At 36.7% G+C, this 21,186-nt stretch overlaps 2 protein-coding genes across 5 annotated transcripts; both read right to left on the bottom strand.

The window, feature by feature from the left end:
* Nucleotides 1-2,405: 2,405 nt before the first annotated feature.
* LOC131325689 (probable NAD(P)H dehydrogenase (quinone) FQR1-like 2) lies at nucleotides 2,406-10,652 on the bottom strand. The gene is made up of 2 exons (XM_058358085.1): nucleotides 9,658-10,652; nucleotides 2,406-3,108 (listed from the first exon to the last, which is right to left on the bottom strand). Exons 1-2 carry the CDS (start codon nucleotides 10,209-10,211, stop codon nucleotides 2,850-2,852), a joined length of 813 nt encoding a protein of 270 aa, XP_058214068.1. The 5' UTR covers nucleotides 10,212-10,652; the 3' UTR covers nucleotides 2,406-2,849.
* A 2,046-nt stretch (nucleotides 10,653-12,698) lies between these two features.
* On the bottom strand, nucleotides 12,699-18,558 carry LOC131325691 (deSI-like protein At4g17486). Of its 4 annotated transcripts, XM_058358088.1 has the most exons (6): nucleotides 18,371-18,557; nucleotides 17,107-17,200; nucleotides 16,808-16,966; nucleotides 15,568-15,821; nucleotides 13,878-14,165; nucleotides 12,699-13,296 (listed from the first exon to the last, which is right to left on the bottom strand). In XM_058358088.1, the coding sequence occupies exons 4-6, from the start codon at nucleotides 15,776-15,778 to the stop codon at nucleotides 13,070-13,072; spliced, it is 726 nt and encodes a 241-aa protein (XP_058214071.1). In that variant the 5' UTR covers nucleotides 15,779-15,821; nucleotides 16,808-16,966; nucleotides 17,107-17,200; nucleotides 18,371-18,557; the 3' UTR covers nucleotides 12,699-13,069. The 4 variants fall into 4 exon arrangements, with proteins under 4 accessions (XP_058214071.1, XP_058214073.1, XP_058214074.1 ...); XM_058358090.1 differs by lacking the exon at nucleotides 16,808-16,966 and having other exon boundaries at nucleotides 18,371-18,558; XM_058358091.1 differs by lacking the exon at nucleotides 17,107-17,200.
* Between the last annotated feature and the right edge of the window lie 2,628 nt (nucleotides 18,559-21,186).

Raw genomic sequence — 21,186 nt, 5'->3', positions numbered from 1 at the left:
ATTGCATCAGTGTAGTTTGGTTGCTAAAGAAGAATAAAATCGGCGGTGCTATTGGATGGACCAGAACACGAAGGTCGTGAGGCAAGGCGATGCCTACGATCCCAGCCTTGTCCAAGCCATACTACTCGAGAGATCGTCGCCAAATACTCCGGTGATGTCCGTGATCTATTTTTTCGTTCCTCCGGGCAAGGTCCATCTTTTTAGTTTGTCATCTTGATTACCCCACCAATTTTTGGGCACCAGATTTGGCCGTGTACAAGTACTACTCATCCAAAAACCTTGTTGGGGTTTACTCTGTACTCTTGATGTTATTCCTTGTCCTATATTTTATTTTTTCATAATCTGTATGGAAGAGATGCTATACATCAAAACAGTCATGAATGATTGAGGTTCTAAGGTTGAGTCACATTGCTTCCGTCCTCTTAATCGCCGCCGTTACCTGATTCCGTTGCCGGAATATCAGTTTTAAGTATTACGTTTTTCGATTTTTGTCATGTTTGTGAATTGATGATATTTTGTTCATCTACGTACCTCGATTGATACCTACACTTCTCAAAACTTGTCATGTTTTTCGATTTTTGTCATGTTTGTGAATTGATGATGTTTTGTTCATCTTTCTTGATTGAACCTACACTTTCAAAACTTGTCATGTTTTCTGATTTTTGTCATGTTTTTTATTTGATCATGTTTTGTTCATCTACCTCGATCGAAACCTACACTTCTCGAAACTTGCCATATTTTTCGATGTTGTCATGTTTTTTTAATTGATCTTGTTTTGTTCATCTACCTCAATCAGGTTTTGCCATGTTTTTCGACTTACAAATTCGTTTTTGTAAGAGTCGAGTTTTCTCTTTTTAGATTTTAGGGGAATGAAAATATGAGAGAGAAAAAATTCAAAAGATTAGGTGAGAGAAATGTTTGAAATAGGAGAGAGAATCGAGATACACCCTCCGTCCCAAATTCATTGTCCGGTCCGCAAAACAGAGTGTTAAAAATAATACTGTACAATTTTTGCAAGAAAAAATCAAAAGTTTTTTAACAACTTATTAGATATCAATGAGTATTTTTAATTTGTGAAAAAAGTTTAAATTTTTTCTTGAAAAAATTGGATTATTTTTAACACTCCGTTTTGCGGACCGAACAAAGAATTTGGGACGGAGGGAGTAATTAGAAAGGATAAAAAAAGAGAAAGATTTGAACAATTAGGAGAAAGAAAGGGTAGTTTAGGATTTAATTGAATTTGAGGATGGAAAGATAAGTATTTAAACACATTAGGATGAGCACCTAAATAAATAAGGTAAAAAGGATGGCTAATTAAGTTTCCGTTAGTAAAACCATGGGAGAAGGGGAGATAATATGACATTGCTAATCCAATCTCCTTGGATTGGCCACTCTACAGAACCATACATGAGATTTTCACCTTATATAGCTCATCGTTCAATTTTTTTCGAAGTCATTGGTCCTCGTTCGGAAATCGTCTTCTTTCTTTCACTCCGTTCTGAAGAGTAACTAGGGCCAATAATTTAGTCACGCTTTCATGTTCCAATTGAACACGTTCACATCTTGTAAGAGATCAGATTAATTTATTCCATTTCTTTTATTTTAATGTTAATCAAACATAATGAAAATATGCATATATAACTAATATCATCCTCTATGACGCATGTAAAAAAAAAATGTATTCTGTGATGTTAGCATACATTTTTCATTCGAGCTTTAGCGTATGAAACAACGTATATTGAGGTGATGAATTGAGAGGGACTGAACGAGCCAAGGAGGTTATCGCGCTTTTATCGACTAAATCACTATTTGCTGCTTCTAAATTTTTTTGTTTGTTTTGTAAGTCAATTTTTCTTTTGTGCTACTCGAATTGCTCTCGGCAAAAAGAGTCTAAAAAAATTCATGATACAATATAAAAAAAAGATCACCAATGAAGAAAATAATTCAAAACAGTCAATATTTAAGATTTGTCAAATCCGAACTTTTTCAATTTCAGTTCAATTTTTTTTTTCTTTTTCCTCTTATTGAGACTAGTCCGGAATATAATACAATTTGACCGAAAAAAATATTCAAAAGTTCATTAATAAAAAAAATCATTATTTAAAAAACTACTATATAATTTAGTCCAAACTTTGAATCCATATAATACTCAATTTCCATTTTCTCTCCAAACTTCGGTTGGTTCCTTGCATTTCTAGAAAAATTTGCTTGGGAAACCTTCCACAGTTCCATGGACTGCAAAATTAAGCTCCAAATAAGAACAACTGCAGAAATTCAAAATTAACTACAATCCACAATAGCCACAAAACTGCACTGAAAAATGACCTAAAATTAGAATTCTCAAAATCCAATTATTCCAGAAGTGACCCCACACCATACTAAACTCTGTACCACAACTAGAAAAATAAAGCAATAAAACTAAATGTTTATGAAATGGTAAGAAAATCTATTCCCACACCACTGGGCCTATAAACAAGTACCAGAGGGCACAAACCTACAATCTCAATGTGAATCACACAAACTCAAACAGAAGAAAACCAGAACATATACAAATGAACTTCCGACAAATGGTACCGGCATCGGTGAAAAAAGGGAAGAATAGAAACTCAAGCTAAAATAAAAAGATGAGAAATGGATTCTTGGCTATCTGAAGTCTACCGCTCACAAAATATGTAGACCGTACACACAATCAACATGTATGTTCCATGGAAAATGAAACGTTGACTCCTATACAGGACTAGCTAATGCTGTGTTTGGATCTCGGATTTTTGGGAATTGATTGAAGAAGTTTTGAATACCTTTTTCCCGGTCATTTTCTCTTCCCTCCGCATTCATGATCCAGACGCAGCCTAAGTGCTGTGATCAGGAGCTATGGATTCATAAGGCCGGGCAACCCTCTTAACTATCATAGCCATGTACTTGCCCTGGTGTTCCGCAAGTGCCAGCTCCGTGTCGCTTGGTTCTCTGCTTCCATCCCCAGAGAATACTCCTGCACCATAAGGTGAGCCACCTCTAATGGAGTCCATTTTGAACATTCCAGCTCCAAACGTGTATCCAATTGGAACATAGAGCATACCATGGTGGGCTAATTGGGTGATGGCTGTCCAACTGCAAAGGATAAATATGAGCCATTACATATGGGCTGGCAATGGAAAAGTGGATATAACCTCATCAAAATCTCCTTTACTTAAAGCAGCATTTCAGGATTTTTATCTTCATAGATGTTAGAACATCACAAAGAAACAGCTAATTTTTTAGAAGACAAATTTGGATTTTAATCCTTCAATACCTATTTTCGATTATCAATGAGTAGGTCATGGCCAAAGAATCTAGTGATATCATGTTTTTGTGTTGCATGAATCCCTGGTGGTTCATATAGACGCAAGGAAGGCAATCCCACAGTACATGTATCAACTATCAGTTATTGGAGATGAAAGTCATGGATGTCAAAAGGGTAAAATATGTATTTGCCGCTTCAACCATCCAATGTTTGTTTACTTAGTCCTTTAACTATCAATTGAACACGCATGCCCCTTTAACTACCTAAACGTTACTTACTCCATCCAATTATCACATTCCATCCATTTGTTGGACGGAAAAGTTATGACCTAACCCTGACTTGGTTCTTTTTGGCACCAAAATGACATTTACTCCGAAACCCTAAAAAAACAGAGTTTGAGGAAATGGTTTGGGAGCTTTAGCCGCAAACCCTAACTGCGGAAACATACTCAATGAGAGAGAGAGAGAGAGAGAGAGAGAGAGAGAGAGAGAGAGAGAGAGAGAGAGAGATTGCTCGACCTAGGGTTTACAACTGCTTTGGTGAATGATTAAGGATGGCATGGATCTTGAGAGCTCCAAATGGAAGGAAACCAAAATGTAAGTCTTTTTTTATTGAAGTTGAGAAAACCAAAGTGGAAGGAAAGCAAAATGATCCACTTTATATATAATAATCCACTTTTTATCTAATAATTGTTCCCTTTACGGATTAAAATATGGATTTGCATTATGTGATAATAATGCTGGTTTCTATATGGTAATCCCAGTTTGTTGCTGTCATAAATCCAAAAATCGATCGTTTACATTCCAAGAATTAGAATTAGCAAAAATAAAGCAATTGCATTTCATTACATTATAGTTTATGCAACAGAGGAACCACCTTCTTGGGTTCTCTTCATTGAAGGATGTCCTTAATGATTGAAGGATGTCCTTAATGGAGACCTTTGTACACAGAGACAAATCTGTTGGTTAGGGCTGACATTAGGGTTCGAGTAGCTGCCAGGACCGGCTCCAATGTTTGGCTTGCCCAAACCCAACTCCAAACTTGGTTGCCCGTTTATTATTAACTCATTAAATATAAAGACATGTAAGTCAAAAAAAAAAAAATAAAGTTATATTGTGCTTTTAATTTGAATTACATCAAAAAATCAAAATTAAAATGTAACCCTGGATACAGTGCTTTATGATTAGCACAATCCGATTCAAGATAACATCTTTGCATTGCATTTTTTGAAGCAAATTCTTCAAATCACACTACAAAAATATTGACCTATATTAACATGCAAAAATTGTCACTAAAATGTATTAGTGACAAAAAATTGTTGTCATAAAGATGTCATTAAAAGAATGTAGCTAAAGATATATAGTGTCACTATGCAGCTATATGGTCTTAGGTTTTCAGTGAAACTTGTGGAAAGAAGTGGAAGAAAAGAGAAAATTTTAAAAAAATTCCTTTTCTTGTTTGGTTTAAAAAAAATAATCAATTTCAAATCTCAGGTCAACTTTCTCCCAATTTCTCTTTAATTTTTTCTCTCATTTCTTTCTTAATTATTTTCTCTTCTTTTTTTTCTTTCTTTCGCTAGGTTCCACACAGAGCCTTAGTTTTAGTGACAAGGTAAAAAAAAAAATACCCTAATGTTGAGCACAAGAGTTGAACCCGCATCCCACAAGACTTGACCAACAACGTTCTTCAAGCAACATCTTTGTCAAACTATATACATATATAGGGTAAAATATGTACTTGCCCCCTTAAACTATCCAAATTTTATTTACTTCATCCTTAAATTATCAATTGCACACACTTACCCCTTTAACTAACCAAACATTACTTACTTACCTCCTCATGCACACTGTTGGGCTCATGAATGTGTAGAGGATTTACCAAGGAGATAGGAAAATGTAGAGAAATCACCTCCCTGTCTAAATTTTGATGCAAAAAGCAAGTCGAGAATAGGGTGATGCGCCTCTGTGGCATCTCAAAGCTCTGTGGTGAGTAATTTGGTGAATATTGGTCTCCTTGCATTTTTGTGGACGCCTTTCGGATTGTTATTCAAATGGATATTTATTCTTTTAGATATTGAATTGGAGAGTAATTTGGTGAATATTGCTCTCCTCGCGTATTATCTATATATGGATTATAGGGCACATAAACTAAACTTCACACTTGCAAGCCCTAATCTGCTACTAGATGATAAAAAGAGTTACAATGTTGAACGTGATAAATTAGAGTACCAGATGAGCGGGGTCTACATAGTTTTGGCAATGATAAGGAGGAGGGTCGGTCGTCGTGCAAACACCACACCAAAAGCCGAACGTGAACCTCAAGCAACAAACAAACGAGGGAAATGGGCCTCGGGCGACAAACGAAGGAAGTGGATATTCGACGACAAAAGAGAGTTGTCGGCTAATGACATTAGGGATGTTAGTTCCAACTACTGAAGGTCAACGAAGAAGCACATCTCAAAAAATATTGGATTCACACCTCCTACTACAGAAGTGTTAGAGAACTAGTATTAGAGCATTTCCATTTGACATTTTGAAAAATCTTCCCTGTGTATGAAGAGGGACTGTCTGAAAACAGTGTTTGGTCCAAGATAAATGAGAATTTCAAAAAAACTTGCAAGGGCCGCAAACTTTGATCAACAAAATTTCCCTTGCAATTTTGTTGAAATTCTCATCTATCTGGGACCAAACACTGTTTTCAAACAGTCCCTCTTTTTGCGCAGGAAAATTTTTCAAAATGTCAAATGGAAATACTCTAATACTAGTTCCCTAACTCTTTAGTAGCAGGAGGTGCAGATCCAACATGTTTTGAGATGTGCGTCTCTAGCATTTGCAGTCTTCATTGGCCCTTCAGTAATTAGAACTAACATCCTAAATGTCATTAGTACGCAGCTCTCTTTTTTGTCGTTGGAGACCCACTTCCTTTGATTATTGCCCGAGGCCCATTACCCTCATTTGTTGTTGGAGGTCCACGTCTGGCGTTTGGTGCGGCATTTGCACGATCAACCCTACTCTTTATGATTGCCAAAACTATGCAGATCCCGATCTGGTACCCTAATATATCACGTTCAGCGTTGTAACACTTATCATCTAATAACAAATTAGGGGTTGCAAGTGTGAAGTTTAGTTTACGTGCCCTATAATCCATATAGAAATAATACGCTAGGAGACCAAGACTCACCGAGTTACTCTCCAATTCAATATCTAAAAGAATAAATATTCATTTGAATAAAAATTTGAAGGGCGTCCACAAAAACTTTACTACTCACTACAGAGCTTTGAGAATGCTGCAGAGGCCCATCGCCCTAGTCTCAACTTGCTTTTGCGTCAATTTATAGACAAGGAGATGCGGTTTCTCTACATTTTCCTAAATAAGTTTTCAGTAATTGTAAATGTTTATACTTGTACAAGTTCTAACATTTTCATTATGTTAATATAAAAAAATTCCCCTGATATATATATACACTCAAGGTTCACGAGCCTAATTGAGTCGACATGTTCGGCTCATTTATGAAACGAGCCTAAAATTGAGACTCAGGTTCGGCTCATTTAGTAGACGAATCCAACTCGAACGAGTCTCGAACAGTTCACGAACGGCTCAGTTCATTTAGGTATGTGTAAGGTACTAGGTACCGGTACTTTGCATGGTATTTCTTCCCTACTGGGTACACGAAACATGTATCGTAATTTTTCTCTTTGACTTTTGCTATACCTTAGAAGTACCCCACTATATATCAAGCCATACCCCACACAGAAATGAAACTAAGTTGATAAGACTTTCTTTTTCTATACTTAGCATGATTATACAGTAATGAATTTGGTTTATAGTTTTGTAATAAGAATGACATTAAACTCTAATTTGCAACATAAGTTTGACATTAAACAATTATTGGATGTTGGATTCCTAATTGCCCAATTCATGCAGCTATTTCCTTTATTTGAAGTGTAATTAATACATGTATACATTGCTCTACATTGTAAATATATATTTGTTATAGCCATACCCCAACCGTACTTGTACCCTACATTTTTTGGGTTTCACCGCATCAACTGTTGGAGAAAATATATGCAATAGGAATTTCTGATAGAATAATAATTCTAAATAATATTTATCAAACAAATTTAAGAAACTAAATAGATAGAGAAAGGATTAGAAAAGCCTGTGGGGTGTGGTCGAGGCACTTGACAGCACTTTCCTAAGGAACGATAAAACCCCTCCTGCACTAGGTTGAATGATACTCTTTCCCCAAAATACAACAACCTTCAAGCTTTCTTTTGTGCTGCAAAGCAAAGCTCACAAACCGAGAGTTGTCCAACACTCAAAGCACCATAAAATATAATGTCATATACTGAATCAAAATTTGCAACAAAAAGTTTGATATAAGCTTCTGTTTATATGTATATAGGAAGAGGAAGAAAGAGTGGATACTATGTTTTCTTGAGTAGTGATACGACTGTGATATCTCTATATCTTTTGTGAGCAGGTCCGCTGATATTTATATAGGGCTTTAGATAACAACTTATCCTAGCAATTAGGAGAAAAAGAAGTGCACATGACAATCGGTTTGACTGATTCCAAAACCTTTTAAGTATCTACTCTGAGGATATTACTCCATAACTATAGGCTCTTATCAAATGAGGGTTGACAACAAATACGGTACCTCAAAGACAAACTATGATAATTAAAATATAAGCACAAAATGTTAAATTAAACACAACATCAATATACCCGAATCCTACCAGTACCAGTACCGGTACCCGTACTCGTAACCATACACGTGCTTCTTAGAACACGTCAGAATAGCTTTCGGCAAGACCACAATTACTCGAGTCGAAGTTCGGACTCTTTTTTGAGTAAAAAACAGAATGGATCCTTTTAGAATTGCCATATTCTAAAAGCTTGCCTAGGCGCTAGGCAGCCACCCAACCCCTAGAATCTACGGTCTAGGCATTGATTAGGCGTTTAGTACATTACCTGGGGATTAATTGGTTAGGCAGCAATTGGTCGGCTAATGTTGACTAAGTGGTGACTAGTCGCCGGGTCTTTTCGTAATTTCAAAATGTTATAGGGTCTACTAGTTCTTATCTGGCCTCCTTCAATTGATAAACGACGCATTGTTAATCTGAAGAACCTAATGAATCAAACTTTAATTCCGAATGACAAAGCAGCAGAACCCAATTCATTACTTCTAATGTGGAAACTAAGAAGAACCCTCAAGATAACTAAGACAATTCTTTCCTTCTGGTTGGATTGTTCATCCGTTCAAAACACTCGCCCTAATATCCCACCTGAGAACTCCATCACCCGTTTGCGTTTACATTGCACCTTCATTTGTTACTCTTGTCCCCGTGGGTGCGTGCATGTGCTGTTTTCAAGGTAATCTTTAGTGGGCTTGGTCAGTGACCATCGAAGACAAGCACTGCACCTCCTACACTACTGCAAAGTTATGGTATGCGACACTTAGCAGCAAAGGACACATGAAAAAGTTTCCAATGTCAAACAGTTCCCAAGCCCTGAGTAAGTTAGAGGTGCGCATACCCTATTGCAATCTAAGCATAGCCTTAATGATGCCGAAAACGTTAACAGCATTCTGCCAGACAAATTACAGTGTAACTTAGCGTCTGATGGATTTAGACAAGCATCTTGTAAGGAAGTAGCAAATGACTGAGGAGACAGGTGGCAGGAAGTCTGTAAAGGGTATTAAAACTTAAAGAGATGGTGGTCGCCTCCCTCCCTCTATAAAATTACTCAAGTTCATGATACCACTTGGTGCTTCTTTCCAATCCCTCTTTTCTGATCCCAATTTGCCCAAATTCTGGCAATAAAAGCAAAACCTAAGGAGACGAACTATTTAGCGAAAGTATCGATTCTCAAACATCTGAGGTCTTCCCAGAGTAAATACTAAATAGGTAGGGACTACTTCTTCGCTTTTCCTCCGAGTTCCACAACCTGAGTAGATGCTGTCAACAAGTCCATCAAATACTCAACCTACAATGGAAAAGCCAATACCTCACCATTTTTATGCAACCTGAGCTAATTAATGGAAAAATACTGATTTCCAAAGTCTGAAAATCAAGAAAATTATACCCCACTAGTTACCATAAAATCTTGGCGCCATGAATTCACAACTAAGTTACTAATATTACCAAAGCAAATCAATGACTAATTCAAATAGACGCCCTCACTAATTCACCAAAAACTCAATCCAATACGAATGGCCAACCACGCCATCTTTTAAGCAACTAACACTTACTTTCTATTTATAAACTCTAGATATTAATATACTGATTACCATAAAATCTTGATGCCATGAAATTGACAACTAAATTACCAATTCAACTCGAGTGAAAAAAGATAAATAACTGAACTAGACTTACGCGGTGGTCTCTTGCCCTCCTCCTTGTGTGCCAGTGCTCACAAAGAATCCGGCAGGCACTCCGGCAAGCTTCTGCTCCTTCCACAACTGGCCCGTGGAATCGAAAAACGCCTTCATCTGCGCAGACATACTCCCGTACCTCGTCGGAAACCCAAACAACAACCCATCTGCCTCCACCAACTCCTCCGCAGATATCACTGGGATTTCCTCCTCCTTAGATGGCACCTTCATCTGATCCAAAACCTCCGGCGACAGAGTCTCCGGTACCCGAAACAGAACCCCCTCAACTCCCTCAATCCCATCAATCCCTTTCTTCATCATCCTTGCCAAACCCTCTATATGACCATACATTGAGTAAAACACTATGAATATCCTCAATTTCTTGAGTAAAGCCCCATCTTGAAGTGGGACTGTGGAATCAGTTCTAGGGTTTTGACCCTCTTGAACAGAGGTTACTGACCTACTATCCCTTTGTGGGTTTGGCAAAATATCATTATCAGATTCATCCAAAGGTGATCTGTACTTGGTGGCACAACACCCTCCTCCTTTACCCATAAGGAATAACTGATTTTCTCTTCAATTACAGATTTCAAAGAAAAGGTATGGGCAGCAATATATACTAAAACAAAAACAAAAAAACTAGTTCGAGTTTACAGAAATTTGGGTCATACCCAGTAATCTTCTCACTCTGTGTGATGATTGTACTTCTTGTTTCTCAAGTGGGAAAAGATGGGTTTGATGAAATCTGATCAGAAACTCCAATTCCAGAACATATATTCCCTAGGATGGAGTTGACCTGAGTTACCAGTGAGTTGTAAAGAGTCAGATTTATGGGAGTGAGAACACTGAACGTTCGAATATCCCAGGGAAGCTCAGCTGGCAGTGGAGCAGTTGTCAAAAAGCTGGAGAGAATCACAGATTTGATTTTCGCACTAAATTGTTTACGAGGATCTAGTTACCGTCATTGGTTCATATCTCAACTCATCTCATTTTTTTCTTTATACGATTCTCAATATTTTTTTCTCTATGTATTTCTCAACTCATTATCACTCGTTAAGAAATGCAAACCAAACAAAATGTGTATCTTTTATTTTTATAACTATATGTTCGGATTCGCTTACAAGTCTTGACTAATCATGTAGGATCATAAACTCGCCGTCCTATATTATTAGTCATCTTTCACGTTTTAATTTTGTTCACTTTCTATGAAAAGAGGATATACTTGTAAATTTGAATGTAGTCTAGGTTAAGATTATTGTTGATTTGTTATTCTTAAATCCTTTGTAATTTTTTGTTTAATTTTTTGTCACTTTTGTATGGATTATTGATTCAGCTCGACAAAAGAAATTTAAGAACCAAATATTTATGACCACAAAATTTATGAAGTTTATTAAAGACAAAAAATTTCAATAAGTTTGAATCATTTGTATGTAATATACTATAATAATTTTTTACAATTTGTTACTTTTTAAATTTCCTTAACGAATACGAAGCATCAATTCACAAAGTTTTGACACAAAACTACCAGAAGTTTCACACAATGACATATGATAGTTAGAAATGGAATTGCGAGTAGAGTTGATAAACAAACCAAGGTATTTCAGTTTGAACTCGTAGTTGCTTGTTATTCAAAATCAATTTATGTTATACAAATAAATCAAATTACAACAATTTTTAAAGTAAAGCAAACTCAAAAAAGTTACTCAGCTTGTACAGCTTATCATGTATAAAAAATTCAAACTACTCGAAATCGCTTGACTAAACTCGTCAATATTTGCCCTTTATAAACAACCTAAAGTTGAACATGTATAAAGATCACTAAATATTTTCAGACAAAACTTGAACAAGTTGCTTGACTTGTTTGACTCATGTATGAGCCCTTATTGCAAAAATCGATGCTCTTCTTTTAAGGATATGTTTTAAGTGGAACTCCTCCTCGGAAATTAAATATTTTACATACGACTTCTTTCTATATGGGGGCTTTGGAGCAATTTTTTTAAAATGACCTAAGGTCGGCTGGTCAATAAAAAGCTTGACCGTCCAATCATAGAATTTTTAAATCATGATATTGATATCAATGAGCCGGCATTAGTTCGTGGGTCAACGAATATTAGAGTTTCCTTATGGCTTCAATAAGGAAATGAATAATTGAAAAAAAGAAAAAAAGAAGAAGCAGAAGAAGTCAGTCTTGTTTACTTGTCTGCAATCAAAATTTATGACATATATTTCCCTTCATTGTAACGAAAAATATCTTTTTATTCATGAAACTGCAGAAAAAGAAAAAAAACATTAAGTCCAGAATTTAATCGCAGAAGTACTTCAGTTCCTTCCATAAGTAACAATTATGTCACATGACGTGCATTTGTGAGCAAGAATGTGATAGCGCTTTTCGAAAACCTATTAGAAGATTATGTGACATAAGTAACAACATATGGTGCTGCCATGTGTGAATTTCAGTCACCCCCTAGAGGTTCGTTCAATCACAGGGATGGCAATTACCTCCGCACCGTTGACCCTACGTCCGACCTCTCCACCTCCATTTGAGTGGATATTCCGCAACCTGATAAGCAAATGGGTTGGGAATAGTATTTGTTTTCCCCGTCTCATTTTAACCCGATCTAACTGCAGTTATATGTCTATATAAATTCTTTTGATATAATAATAAGAGCAGCATACACAATAATAAATCACCATCTTATGTCTCTGTTTCTAGTTCTTTCCAACTCTCATCAATATCTTGTTTTTAGTCAAAACACTTATAAGAGAACTAAGTTAGTGAAAATTACTGCGGTGAATAGAGACCCAATTATTCCCCGGACACCTTCCTGCGGTGAATAGAGACCCAATTATTCCCCGGACACCTTCCTGCTTTCCCTTCGCCCCAATAAAAAACGGGGCGGGGACAATAAACCCAACTCCGACCCGCCTAGTAGTAACAAGGAGGCTGTTTAGCATAGAACTTTGTGTGCACAAACTTGAGTAAGTTGCACCTTTTCTGGTCAACTTCAGGAATATCAAATATTTTCCAGATTAAACTCGGAGTGAGCAAAATGATTCTGTTATATCAGTAAATGGAGAACTATACATCAAAAAATAATTGAAATAGCAAATGAATAAAGTATCCATCAATCTAATGAGTAAAATGCAGTAACCTATCGGAGTTCGATATTTTTTTTCCCCGTACCGAAATATGATTCTGCACAACAAAAGTTTTCTAACACCAAAAAATCCAATCTTACAGCAACAAGCATCAATTCTGCTATTACAGGAGACACAAGAACAAGCATTCTCTGCTTCCATTCGCAAAATTAAACATTCTGGAAGCCCGCAGGAAAATCTTGGAACTGAGCAACAATTAAAACTGGAATCGCGATTAAAATGGAGTCTTCTTGCTGTTCCTTGAAGAAACACTTTCAAGATTCTTTGGACTCCCATTGTGGTATGCAGCCTTGGTAGTGGGATTGTAGAGAAAATGAAGATATCGATACCTCCTTTTCCCTCTGGTGCATAGAAAATGATGAGAAGCAACTGAAGGAGCTTCTCAGTCTCTTCTTTTCACTGTCATGGGCTTGGAAATTTGGGTCGTGCGGCACAGCAGAAGATTTAAGTGTCTCGGGGAGTATGCAGTTGCAGAGTGAACCTATAGGGAAAATGCATAAAAGGTTCAGAATGAACAGATCCTCGTATCATTACAGGATCGCTCTGAACTATTATAAAGTTGATAGAAATATTCAAGCAAATGCAATCACGATGTTTTCATTAAATTATACAGCAAAAAAAGTTAAGGACACCCGCAACTTCGACTTTCAAAATAAACAAAAAAATAAACAAATCATGGGAAAGTCAATTTGAGTTGGTGTGTACTAGGCCAAACATCTTGTGGAGAGTATGCTCGAGTTGTCATTCGGAGCCTTGTGAGTCTATTGGGCTACGGGCTATATTTAGTTTAGGGATTTGCCCCCCATGTATGAGGAAAAAATTCGTTGCATAATTGACTTTCTTTTGTACTAATGAAGAAGGTACCGAGATTCACATGAGAAGGTTGCTCATTGGGCAAAACAATGAATGCTTTGGGCTACAATTATTCAAGAAATAAGATTTTTAAAGATGAACGCACGGTTTAAGTGAGCACATTATTGGGTCAGAATTTTTTATATAAAAAAATGGTTAGATTTAATCTAAGCAAATGTAAAGATGATAGAATGAAAAAGACATCCATACCCAATCTTGCTAGTCGATTTACCCACTTTGGAATCTGGTTCCCAGTCAACTTGTAACATATATCCTCACAGAAATGGTTGCAGTTCTTCACAACCAATTGATATGAATCACCACTATAGCTCGAAGACTGACGCTCCATGAATTCTCTAACCTGAATAGGATCCAAGTATGTTGTGCCTATGAATATTGACTTTCTAAACTTGTAGCCAGGGCATTGCCGAGGTTCAACTTCAAAGACACCACTCGTTGGATAGTCATGGGCTCCGAAAGCATATTCCACCCCGTGAACTGTAATAATAATTTTAAAAAAACTGTAATCATGCATATATGGTCAATCAGAAAATCTTTGGTTCCATCAGTGAATAATGCGCTTTACAAATGCAAAAAGGTGGAGCAACTGAGTAACTGCCCTCCAATACATGTGATTAACAAATTTATAGTGTTGTCTGCAGCTACTTAATTAAAAATCCTATCATACTTCATTACGAGCTGTTTACTGAAATTTGTGATGAAAATAGGATGTTCAATGATTATGAGTTATTCGTTATAGCACATGAACCACGACCTAGGTATGATTTGAAGCTCAACTGGATCTAACTTTTCGCACATAATCCAACTGGAAATAAGTAAAAGAGCTTTGAATGGACCCATGTGCTTCAAACCTCTAGACAACAGATTCTAACGGATATTAAACATCCACGCTGGGGTACTTTCTATAGCGTTTCAGGCCACTATTGGCAATAAGATTACTAGAAGCACATGAATGACTGCAAATCAGGTCCGCACTACAAATCACATTGCAAGAACACAAGTGCTTTAATTTTTAAGCACTTCAGAAATCCCAGGTGGTTGAATATGTAGCGTATCCATGTAACACAAAGATGTTACGTCATAAATATAACTTTGCAGCATAACATTTACTAAACATTCAAGGGGTGGGTGAGTGGGTGGGGGGTGTGTGGGTGGGTGGGGGGAGGTAAGAATGAACATGAGCACTATAGATTCAACTGAGGGCACGTCTTTTTTAAGCCAATTAAGGAATTGGATCCACGCAGCCGACCATAGTTAATTAGGATAAGGCCTTGTTGAGTCTACTACTCGAGTCGGAGACAATTTTAAGCCATGATACGTGAGGAAACTTAATTGCTTTGGTGACATGGGTTTAAAACCAATGCTTTCACTTGTATCAAAAAGGAAATGGTTTAAGATTTACCAAAGTGTGGCCCTTCTTCCAATCTACCTGCCTTATTAAACAAGAATTTGGTAAATAGACAAGTAAGCGAGGCAACATATTTAGTGCAATTACTGTCATCCAAACTCTGTCACTGTGCTTTCAGGTCATCTATACTGTGCCTTTCTTTTCTTTTTCTTTTTTGGGGTACTTCTCATCTTCATAAGAGAGGTTTACAAGGAAAGGCGGGCTTCAAAAGCTTACTACTTTCTGAAATTTTGCATGCAAATCTAAGCAGCCTAGTTGACAGCTATTCTCAGTCTATTTCTATTCTTTCCCTCACTTTACCTTGTTAAGGGGAATGCGTGCCCTCTCTTTTCAGACACTGGATCAAAATATTTGATGATAGCACACATATTTCTGAGTTGAAACAGCTATAATTTTATTGATATCTCAAGTATCAAAAACATTCAAAGGCTCATGATCAAGGTGTATGAAAATAAAAAATAGTAAGCTGACCTTCCACACCAGTGTGAAAAATACCAAGCCCAGCCCAATAGAAATAACCATTGACAGGCGTCAAGTCATACACATTGAGATACACAGGAGAGCTGCCTGCATCATAGCTTGTTGACTTCACTTTTGGGAACATGCAAAAATGGGTCCTCAAAATGTCTCGTGAAGCTAGAGGCATGACTGAGCGCCAGCCCTTCTTTGATCCAGGTTTCATGAGTAAGGGTGAAACCCGGAATCAGTCAATACCTAGTTCTTACCTGCAATATAGGAAGACGGGCCAAACGTGTCATAAGAGTTCATCATCATAAGAGTTCATCATCAGGTGAAAATGAACTAGATTCATAGAACATTCAAACAAATTCTATTACGTGATACAAAAGAAAAGAAGATGAGCAAATTATCTTGCATCTAGTTTATACTAGATCATCTTGCATATAGTTTATACTAAATTTTCTACCTTACCCAAAAAAATAATGCCATATGAATCAAAAGTCGAGCTTAATTTTTTTGTTAGATCTAATGGTTTGAAGAAGAATAAGAAAAAAAAAAGAACATTCAGAAGCTAAAAAATCTGAACATGTCGCCTAAGCATGGAAGGACCTAGAATATCAGCATCATCAAAAAGGTACAACAAATCTTCAAAGCACACTGCTTGCGACTCATAAGCCAAGAGTTTCAAGGAACACTATACTTGACCATACAATTATAGCCAATGTCTTCCCAAGTAGAACTTTCCAAGTCAATTTGGAAGATTATGGTCAAATAACCATGGTGCTGTTGGGAAATAAGCACAGTTGTGTACTTGGTTAGCTCATGCTATGGAGAGTCCCACTCCAGCATCCGCTTTGATTACCATGCCATTTGTATGAATACTTACTCACAGATTTATTAGCATGCCATTTGTTTCCCTCCTTGGCATCAGTTGCACTAACCCTTGGCCTATCTCTCATCCACATTGGAAATTCAGTTTCCACAGTAAGGACATTGTTGATTTTGATTACACAAGGCAACTGATTTTGATTGGGACACACTGCTTGGATTGGTTTGGGTGAAAAACCAGAAAACTTTGTTTCCTCAATATGCAGTATGGTGCTGCAACTAAAGATGGCGCTGCACAATCGCAACCGATTCTAAACCTATATTGATTTAACTCCAACTATGTGTTCACTCATCTGCCCTTGTATATCATTCAGTTCTACATCTGTATTTAGTGAATATATAGAGAATGCATGTTCAAAATTACCAATTCAGCGTGAAATAGAAAAATAGAAAAATAGCCACATCACTTGATGCGCAGCCAAACCCCCACATGAAGTATTGTACATTTTGCCCCTGGCCAACGACTAGCCTCACGGGGTTCCCCCTTTGCTCTCTAAGCCGAAAGGTGCCAAGTGCCTACACCCTAAAAGGAATAGCACATCAAAACGAAAGCTAGTGTATTCCATAAGGAGTAGAAAAGTACATAAAAAAGACGTTTACTGAGAAAACGTCACGTAGGAGAGATAGAAATGATGAGGAGGCTTATAGTTTGAAAGAAACTACGTTGGTATGGTATATTGGAAACATTGTCTCAGGCTTGCATATTCACAATCCTTCTTTGTGTAAGTTCACTGCGGGAGTGCAGACTTTAAAGAACCTGTTTTCCAAACAATCCAGGTATGAGATAGTTGGGTGCAAACTCTTCACAGTTATAAACTAAGACTCAGCCCAAAAGTTAAATCAGAAGTGGATTATAGAAAGTAAAAATAAAAAAAAAAACAGAACAAAATGAAACATGGTTCACCATCACCAAGCTACAGCATCAACTCCAAAATCTGATTGTTTTTCCCAAAGGTGATGTATTTTCCAAATTAGCACCAAGAAAATGTTATACAAATAGAGTGAAGTGAAGGAGAAAGAGTGAGAATAGCCATAGACAACCAAGAGACCTTTGGCCCAACAGCATCAAGGGTGCACTTAGCTGCTAACTCCTTTAAGTTGCTAATCTAACTATTGTATGGGTATCCACACAATGGCATAACCAAACCAAGAGATTTCTAAATTAGCAATGTTTGTCCAAAATATGGCTTACAATGGTATAATCAAACTTAGCAACCCCTTAACCAATAAGCAAATTTTGGCCTTAGAATAACCAAAACTAGCAACCTATTCTCTTTGGATAACTAAATTTAATAGGGACCACACTCTCTTTCTTCCCTTTCCCTCTCTTTCTCTTTCCTCCATCAATATCCATGGACCCACCTACTTACATTAATTCTCAACTCTCTCTATCTCTATCTACTAAAAATGAGTTATTGATTATGGACCATTATGGGACTTCACATTATTAATCTTAGCAACTCATAATCAAAAAATGAGATGACAAGTTTTGATTATCCAATTTTGGCTATACCATTGGAGATACCCTAACAATACTAACTTCCGCCAAGCAAAAAAAAATAGCCACAGACAATATGAAATTAGCATAAAAATCCAGATGAACTCAGCAGATCGGACTCAAAACAAAACCCAGAGAGAAGATGATGAAATCAAGTAAATGCAGCTTCCAGCACAGAATAGAAATGTCAAATGTGTATGGGTATCAAACATGCAACAACAAACACGAGAGCAAAAATGCAAATGAACTGAGCAGATCGGAATCAGAACGAAACCCATAGAGAAAATAATGAGATCAAGCAAATGCAGCTTCCAACAGAGAATATAAATCCCAAATGTATATGGGTATTAAACATATAGCAAGAAACACAAGACTAATAAATAAGCAAAACCCATTGAAGAAAACTGAAATTAAGGGAGACCCATTTACCTTATGATCAAGATGTTCCATCAGATCATGAAAGGAATATGCCTTTCCTCCAGAATGAGAAAGGAAACCCTGCCATTCTCATTGCCGAGAAAGCACCTGAGAATGGAGGATATGTGCCTGAAACAAAGCAAAGCTAAAAGCACTGATACCATTGCTCCTTTATGGGGCCAGTCAAAGGGGAAAAGGTGAAATTACAAGGAAAAGAACTAAAGTTGAAGGAAAATCTGTCGTCGCGCTTTACATTTCTATTTTCCTTAGGGCCCATATTTTGAAAAATTAATTTCAAACACAATAAAACTTGCGGATCAAAAAAAAAAAAAACACAATAAAACTTCTTTTATTGAATTTGTTTTTCATACAAACATTTGTAAACCAAAAGAAAATAATGTAAATTCACGTGAGTATAAACAACAAAAGAAATGTGGTTGCAACAAAAGAGACAGTTAAAATTATTTCTTCAATTTTTTAATATTAAAATAGGAAAGTGCCTCTCTTTTTTTTGGTTAGTACGAAATATTGCTAAATACGTATAAAACAGAGAATTTGCCAAGTAAAGTGTACCAGATAGAATTTGCTGATGTCGCCTTGACAGTAACACTTTCTTAAGGAGTACTAATAAATTACGAATTCCTTAAAATCACGTTATACAATTTTGTCCTATTTGCTGGATGTGGGCTGTCAAGGGTCCTCAGTGTTTCTCTATAATTGTATTGTTTTAATCACTCATAATAATCAGTAATGATTACTATACAACCCTTTGGATGAAGGGGTTCTCTATGAGAAAAGAAAAAAAATGGAAAATTTGTGATTTTTTTGTGAAATTTCTCGTTTGAATTGAACATTTTGGTGAGAAATGAAAAGTACAAACCAAAACAGTTTTGATTAGCTCTTCCCCTTTCTCACCAAAATAACGATATTTGATGAGAAATGACTCCCTTTTTTTATCTCTTCTTTTCTCACCGTCTAAACGAGTTGTAAAAGGGAAAGATTTTCTAAGCACCAATTACAAAGTTTCACCATTAGCTCCGATACAAACCGAGCAAATGAGTAGCTCAAGTGGCAACAGAGATCAACTATAAAATTCAGAGTTGAAACTTGACAACCTCTTGCGGCTTGCCACTTAGCAGCCAAGCCGCAAGAGAGAAAACACCTTTGACTGTCAAACTAAAAAAAACATTTGCTCCAACACAAAATGTGATTCATAAAGATAATACACTTACAAAAAATCTACATTCCAAATATGTCGCATGAGTAATCATTCAATGCTCTAAGAGCATCCCCAATGGGATGTATTTTAGGAGGGGATGGATAGTTATTTTAGATGTAAAAAGTGGTTAAAAGTTAGTTGGATGTAAAATAGAACCACCCCTATCCAATGGTGAGATGTAAAAAAAGGATGGATAATTAACTAATTTTTCCTCCTCCTTAATTTTCCTCAACTTTCTTAACCCTAATTCAAGTATTACTTCCGTTGAAAAATAATTTTGGTATCCGATAATCAAGAACTTAAAAAAAAAAAAAATTTATTCCGAAAAAAAAATTTACTTCAGTCCCAATTTTTTTTTTTTTTACTTCTCAAACCACAGCCCATATCAACAACTCAACTTTACTCTCCCTATCTTTTAAAAAAAAAAACTTTACTCTCTCTCACTGTCTCCGAACCAGAAGTCGGTGAAACCCCCCCACCCCCCTCTCTTTCTCTCTCTACGAACCAGAGGAGATGAAACCCCTCTCTCTCTCTCTCTCTCTCTCTCTCTCGTTGATCTCTCTTTCTCCCGTTAGGGAGCGACTGAAACCCTAGGGGAGATGATCACCGACTGTTCCGTTGATATCTTTGTCTCTCATCGGCGAGATCCCTCTCTCTCCCTCTCTCACCTCTCTCTCTCTCTCTCTCTTTCACTGGATTCCGGCAATTTTTGGTCACTCCGGCGAAGATTTGCAGAAACCAGCGATGATGAACAAATTCTGGCCAAGTTTCCAGCCATAACAGGTAACTCCGGTTGTCCATTTTTTCTGGTATTTCAGTTGGATTGGATGTTGTTTGATGACCTGTAATTTATAGCTACAGCCAAAAGGAGATGTAAATATACATCTGCCTTTCCATTTGTGCTATTTTCCATCTCCGAAATTGCTATTTTACATCCCCATTGGAGCAATTTTTTTAACATCTGAGTTGTATTATAACTATAGCACCTGGTTTTACATCCCCATTGGGGATGCTCTAAGGCACCTCCACGTGATGCCCCGGTCCCTTCTCTACCACACAATGTGTTAGGATCTACAAACTTTGTCATGAGACCCACCACAATGTGTGGTAAAAAATGGGTGAATAATTTTTCATGTGTCAGCAATGTAAAAATTAAATTGGGAAAAACTTCATATACCGAAAAATCTACTCCCCCACGATAGGGTTGGGACCCACGATGTTCGTTTGAAGTCTCATAACCCAACCCTTCTTCCTAAGCACGATCTCCAATAAATTCTCTATAATAATTACTCTCATTTCTCTATCTATCTATCTCCACTCATTACCGGATCAAAAAATAAAAAGTAAAATATCCACTCATTACCCAAAAAACCTCCCTTAAAACCAAAACCAAACAAATTTAATATTATTTGTATCTATAGCATTCCTCACTGAAGAAACAACTTAGGTGCCGTTCTGCTTTCTTTTTAAACCTTTTTTTGAAAAAGAATGTAATTTTAAGCTCAAATATAATAAAAATGAAAAATAAATTTCAATTTTTTTGCACCGTTTAAAAGATCTCAATGAAATCTACTCGTATCAAACAAGATTCATATTAGTAGAAAAATTA

The sequence above is a fragment of the Rhododendron vialii genome, chromosome 5a (genome assembly GCF_030253575.1).
Source record: "Rhododendron vialii isolate Sample 1 chromosome 5a, ASM3025357v1".
Classification (NCBI taxonomy): domain Eukaryota; kingdom Viridiplantae; phylum Streptophyta; class Magnoliopsida; order Ericales; family Ericaceae; genus Rhododendron; species Rhododendron vialii.
This window is presented reverse-complemented; position numbering and strand designations above follow the sequence as displayed.

Bases quoted from the DNA above. Each gene is read 5' to 3' on its own strand.
- LOC131325689 (XM_058358085.1), bottom strand. From the start codon at position 10,211: ATGGGTAAAGGAGGAGGGTGTTGTGCCACCAAGTACAGATCACCTTTG. The intron at 3,109-9,657 runs GTAAGTCTAGTT...TATCCTTTGCAG, and splicing joins GGAGGGCAAGAGACCACCGC to TTGGACAGCCATCACCCAAT.
- LOC131325691 (XM_058358090.1), bottom strand. From the start codon at position 15,778: ATGAAACCTGGATCAAAGAAGGGCTGGCGCTCAGTCATGCCTCTAGCT. The intron at 14,166-15,567 runs GTCAGCTTACTA...TTATTATTACAG, and splicing joins TTTTCACACTGGTGTGGAAG to TTCACGGGGTGGAATATGCT. The intron at 13,297-13,877 runs GTATGGATGTCT...TTTTCCCTATAG, and splicing joins AAATCGACTAGCAAGATTGG to GTTCACTCTGCAACTGCATA.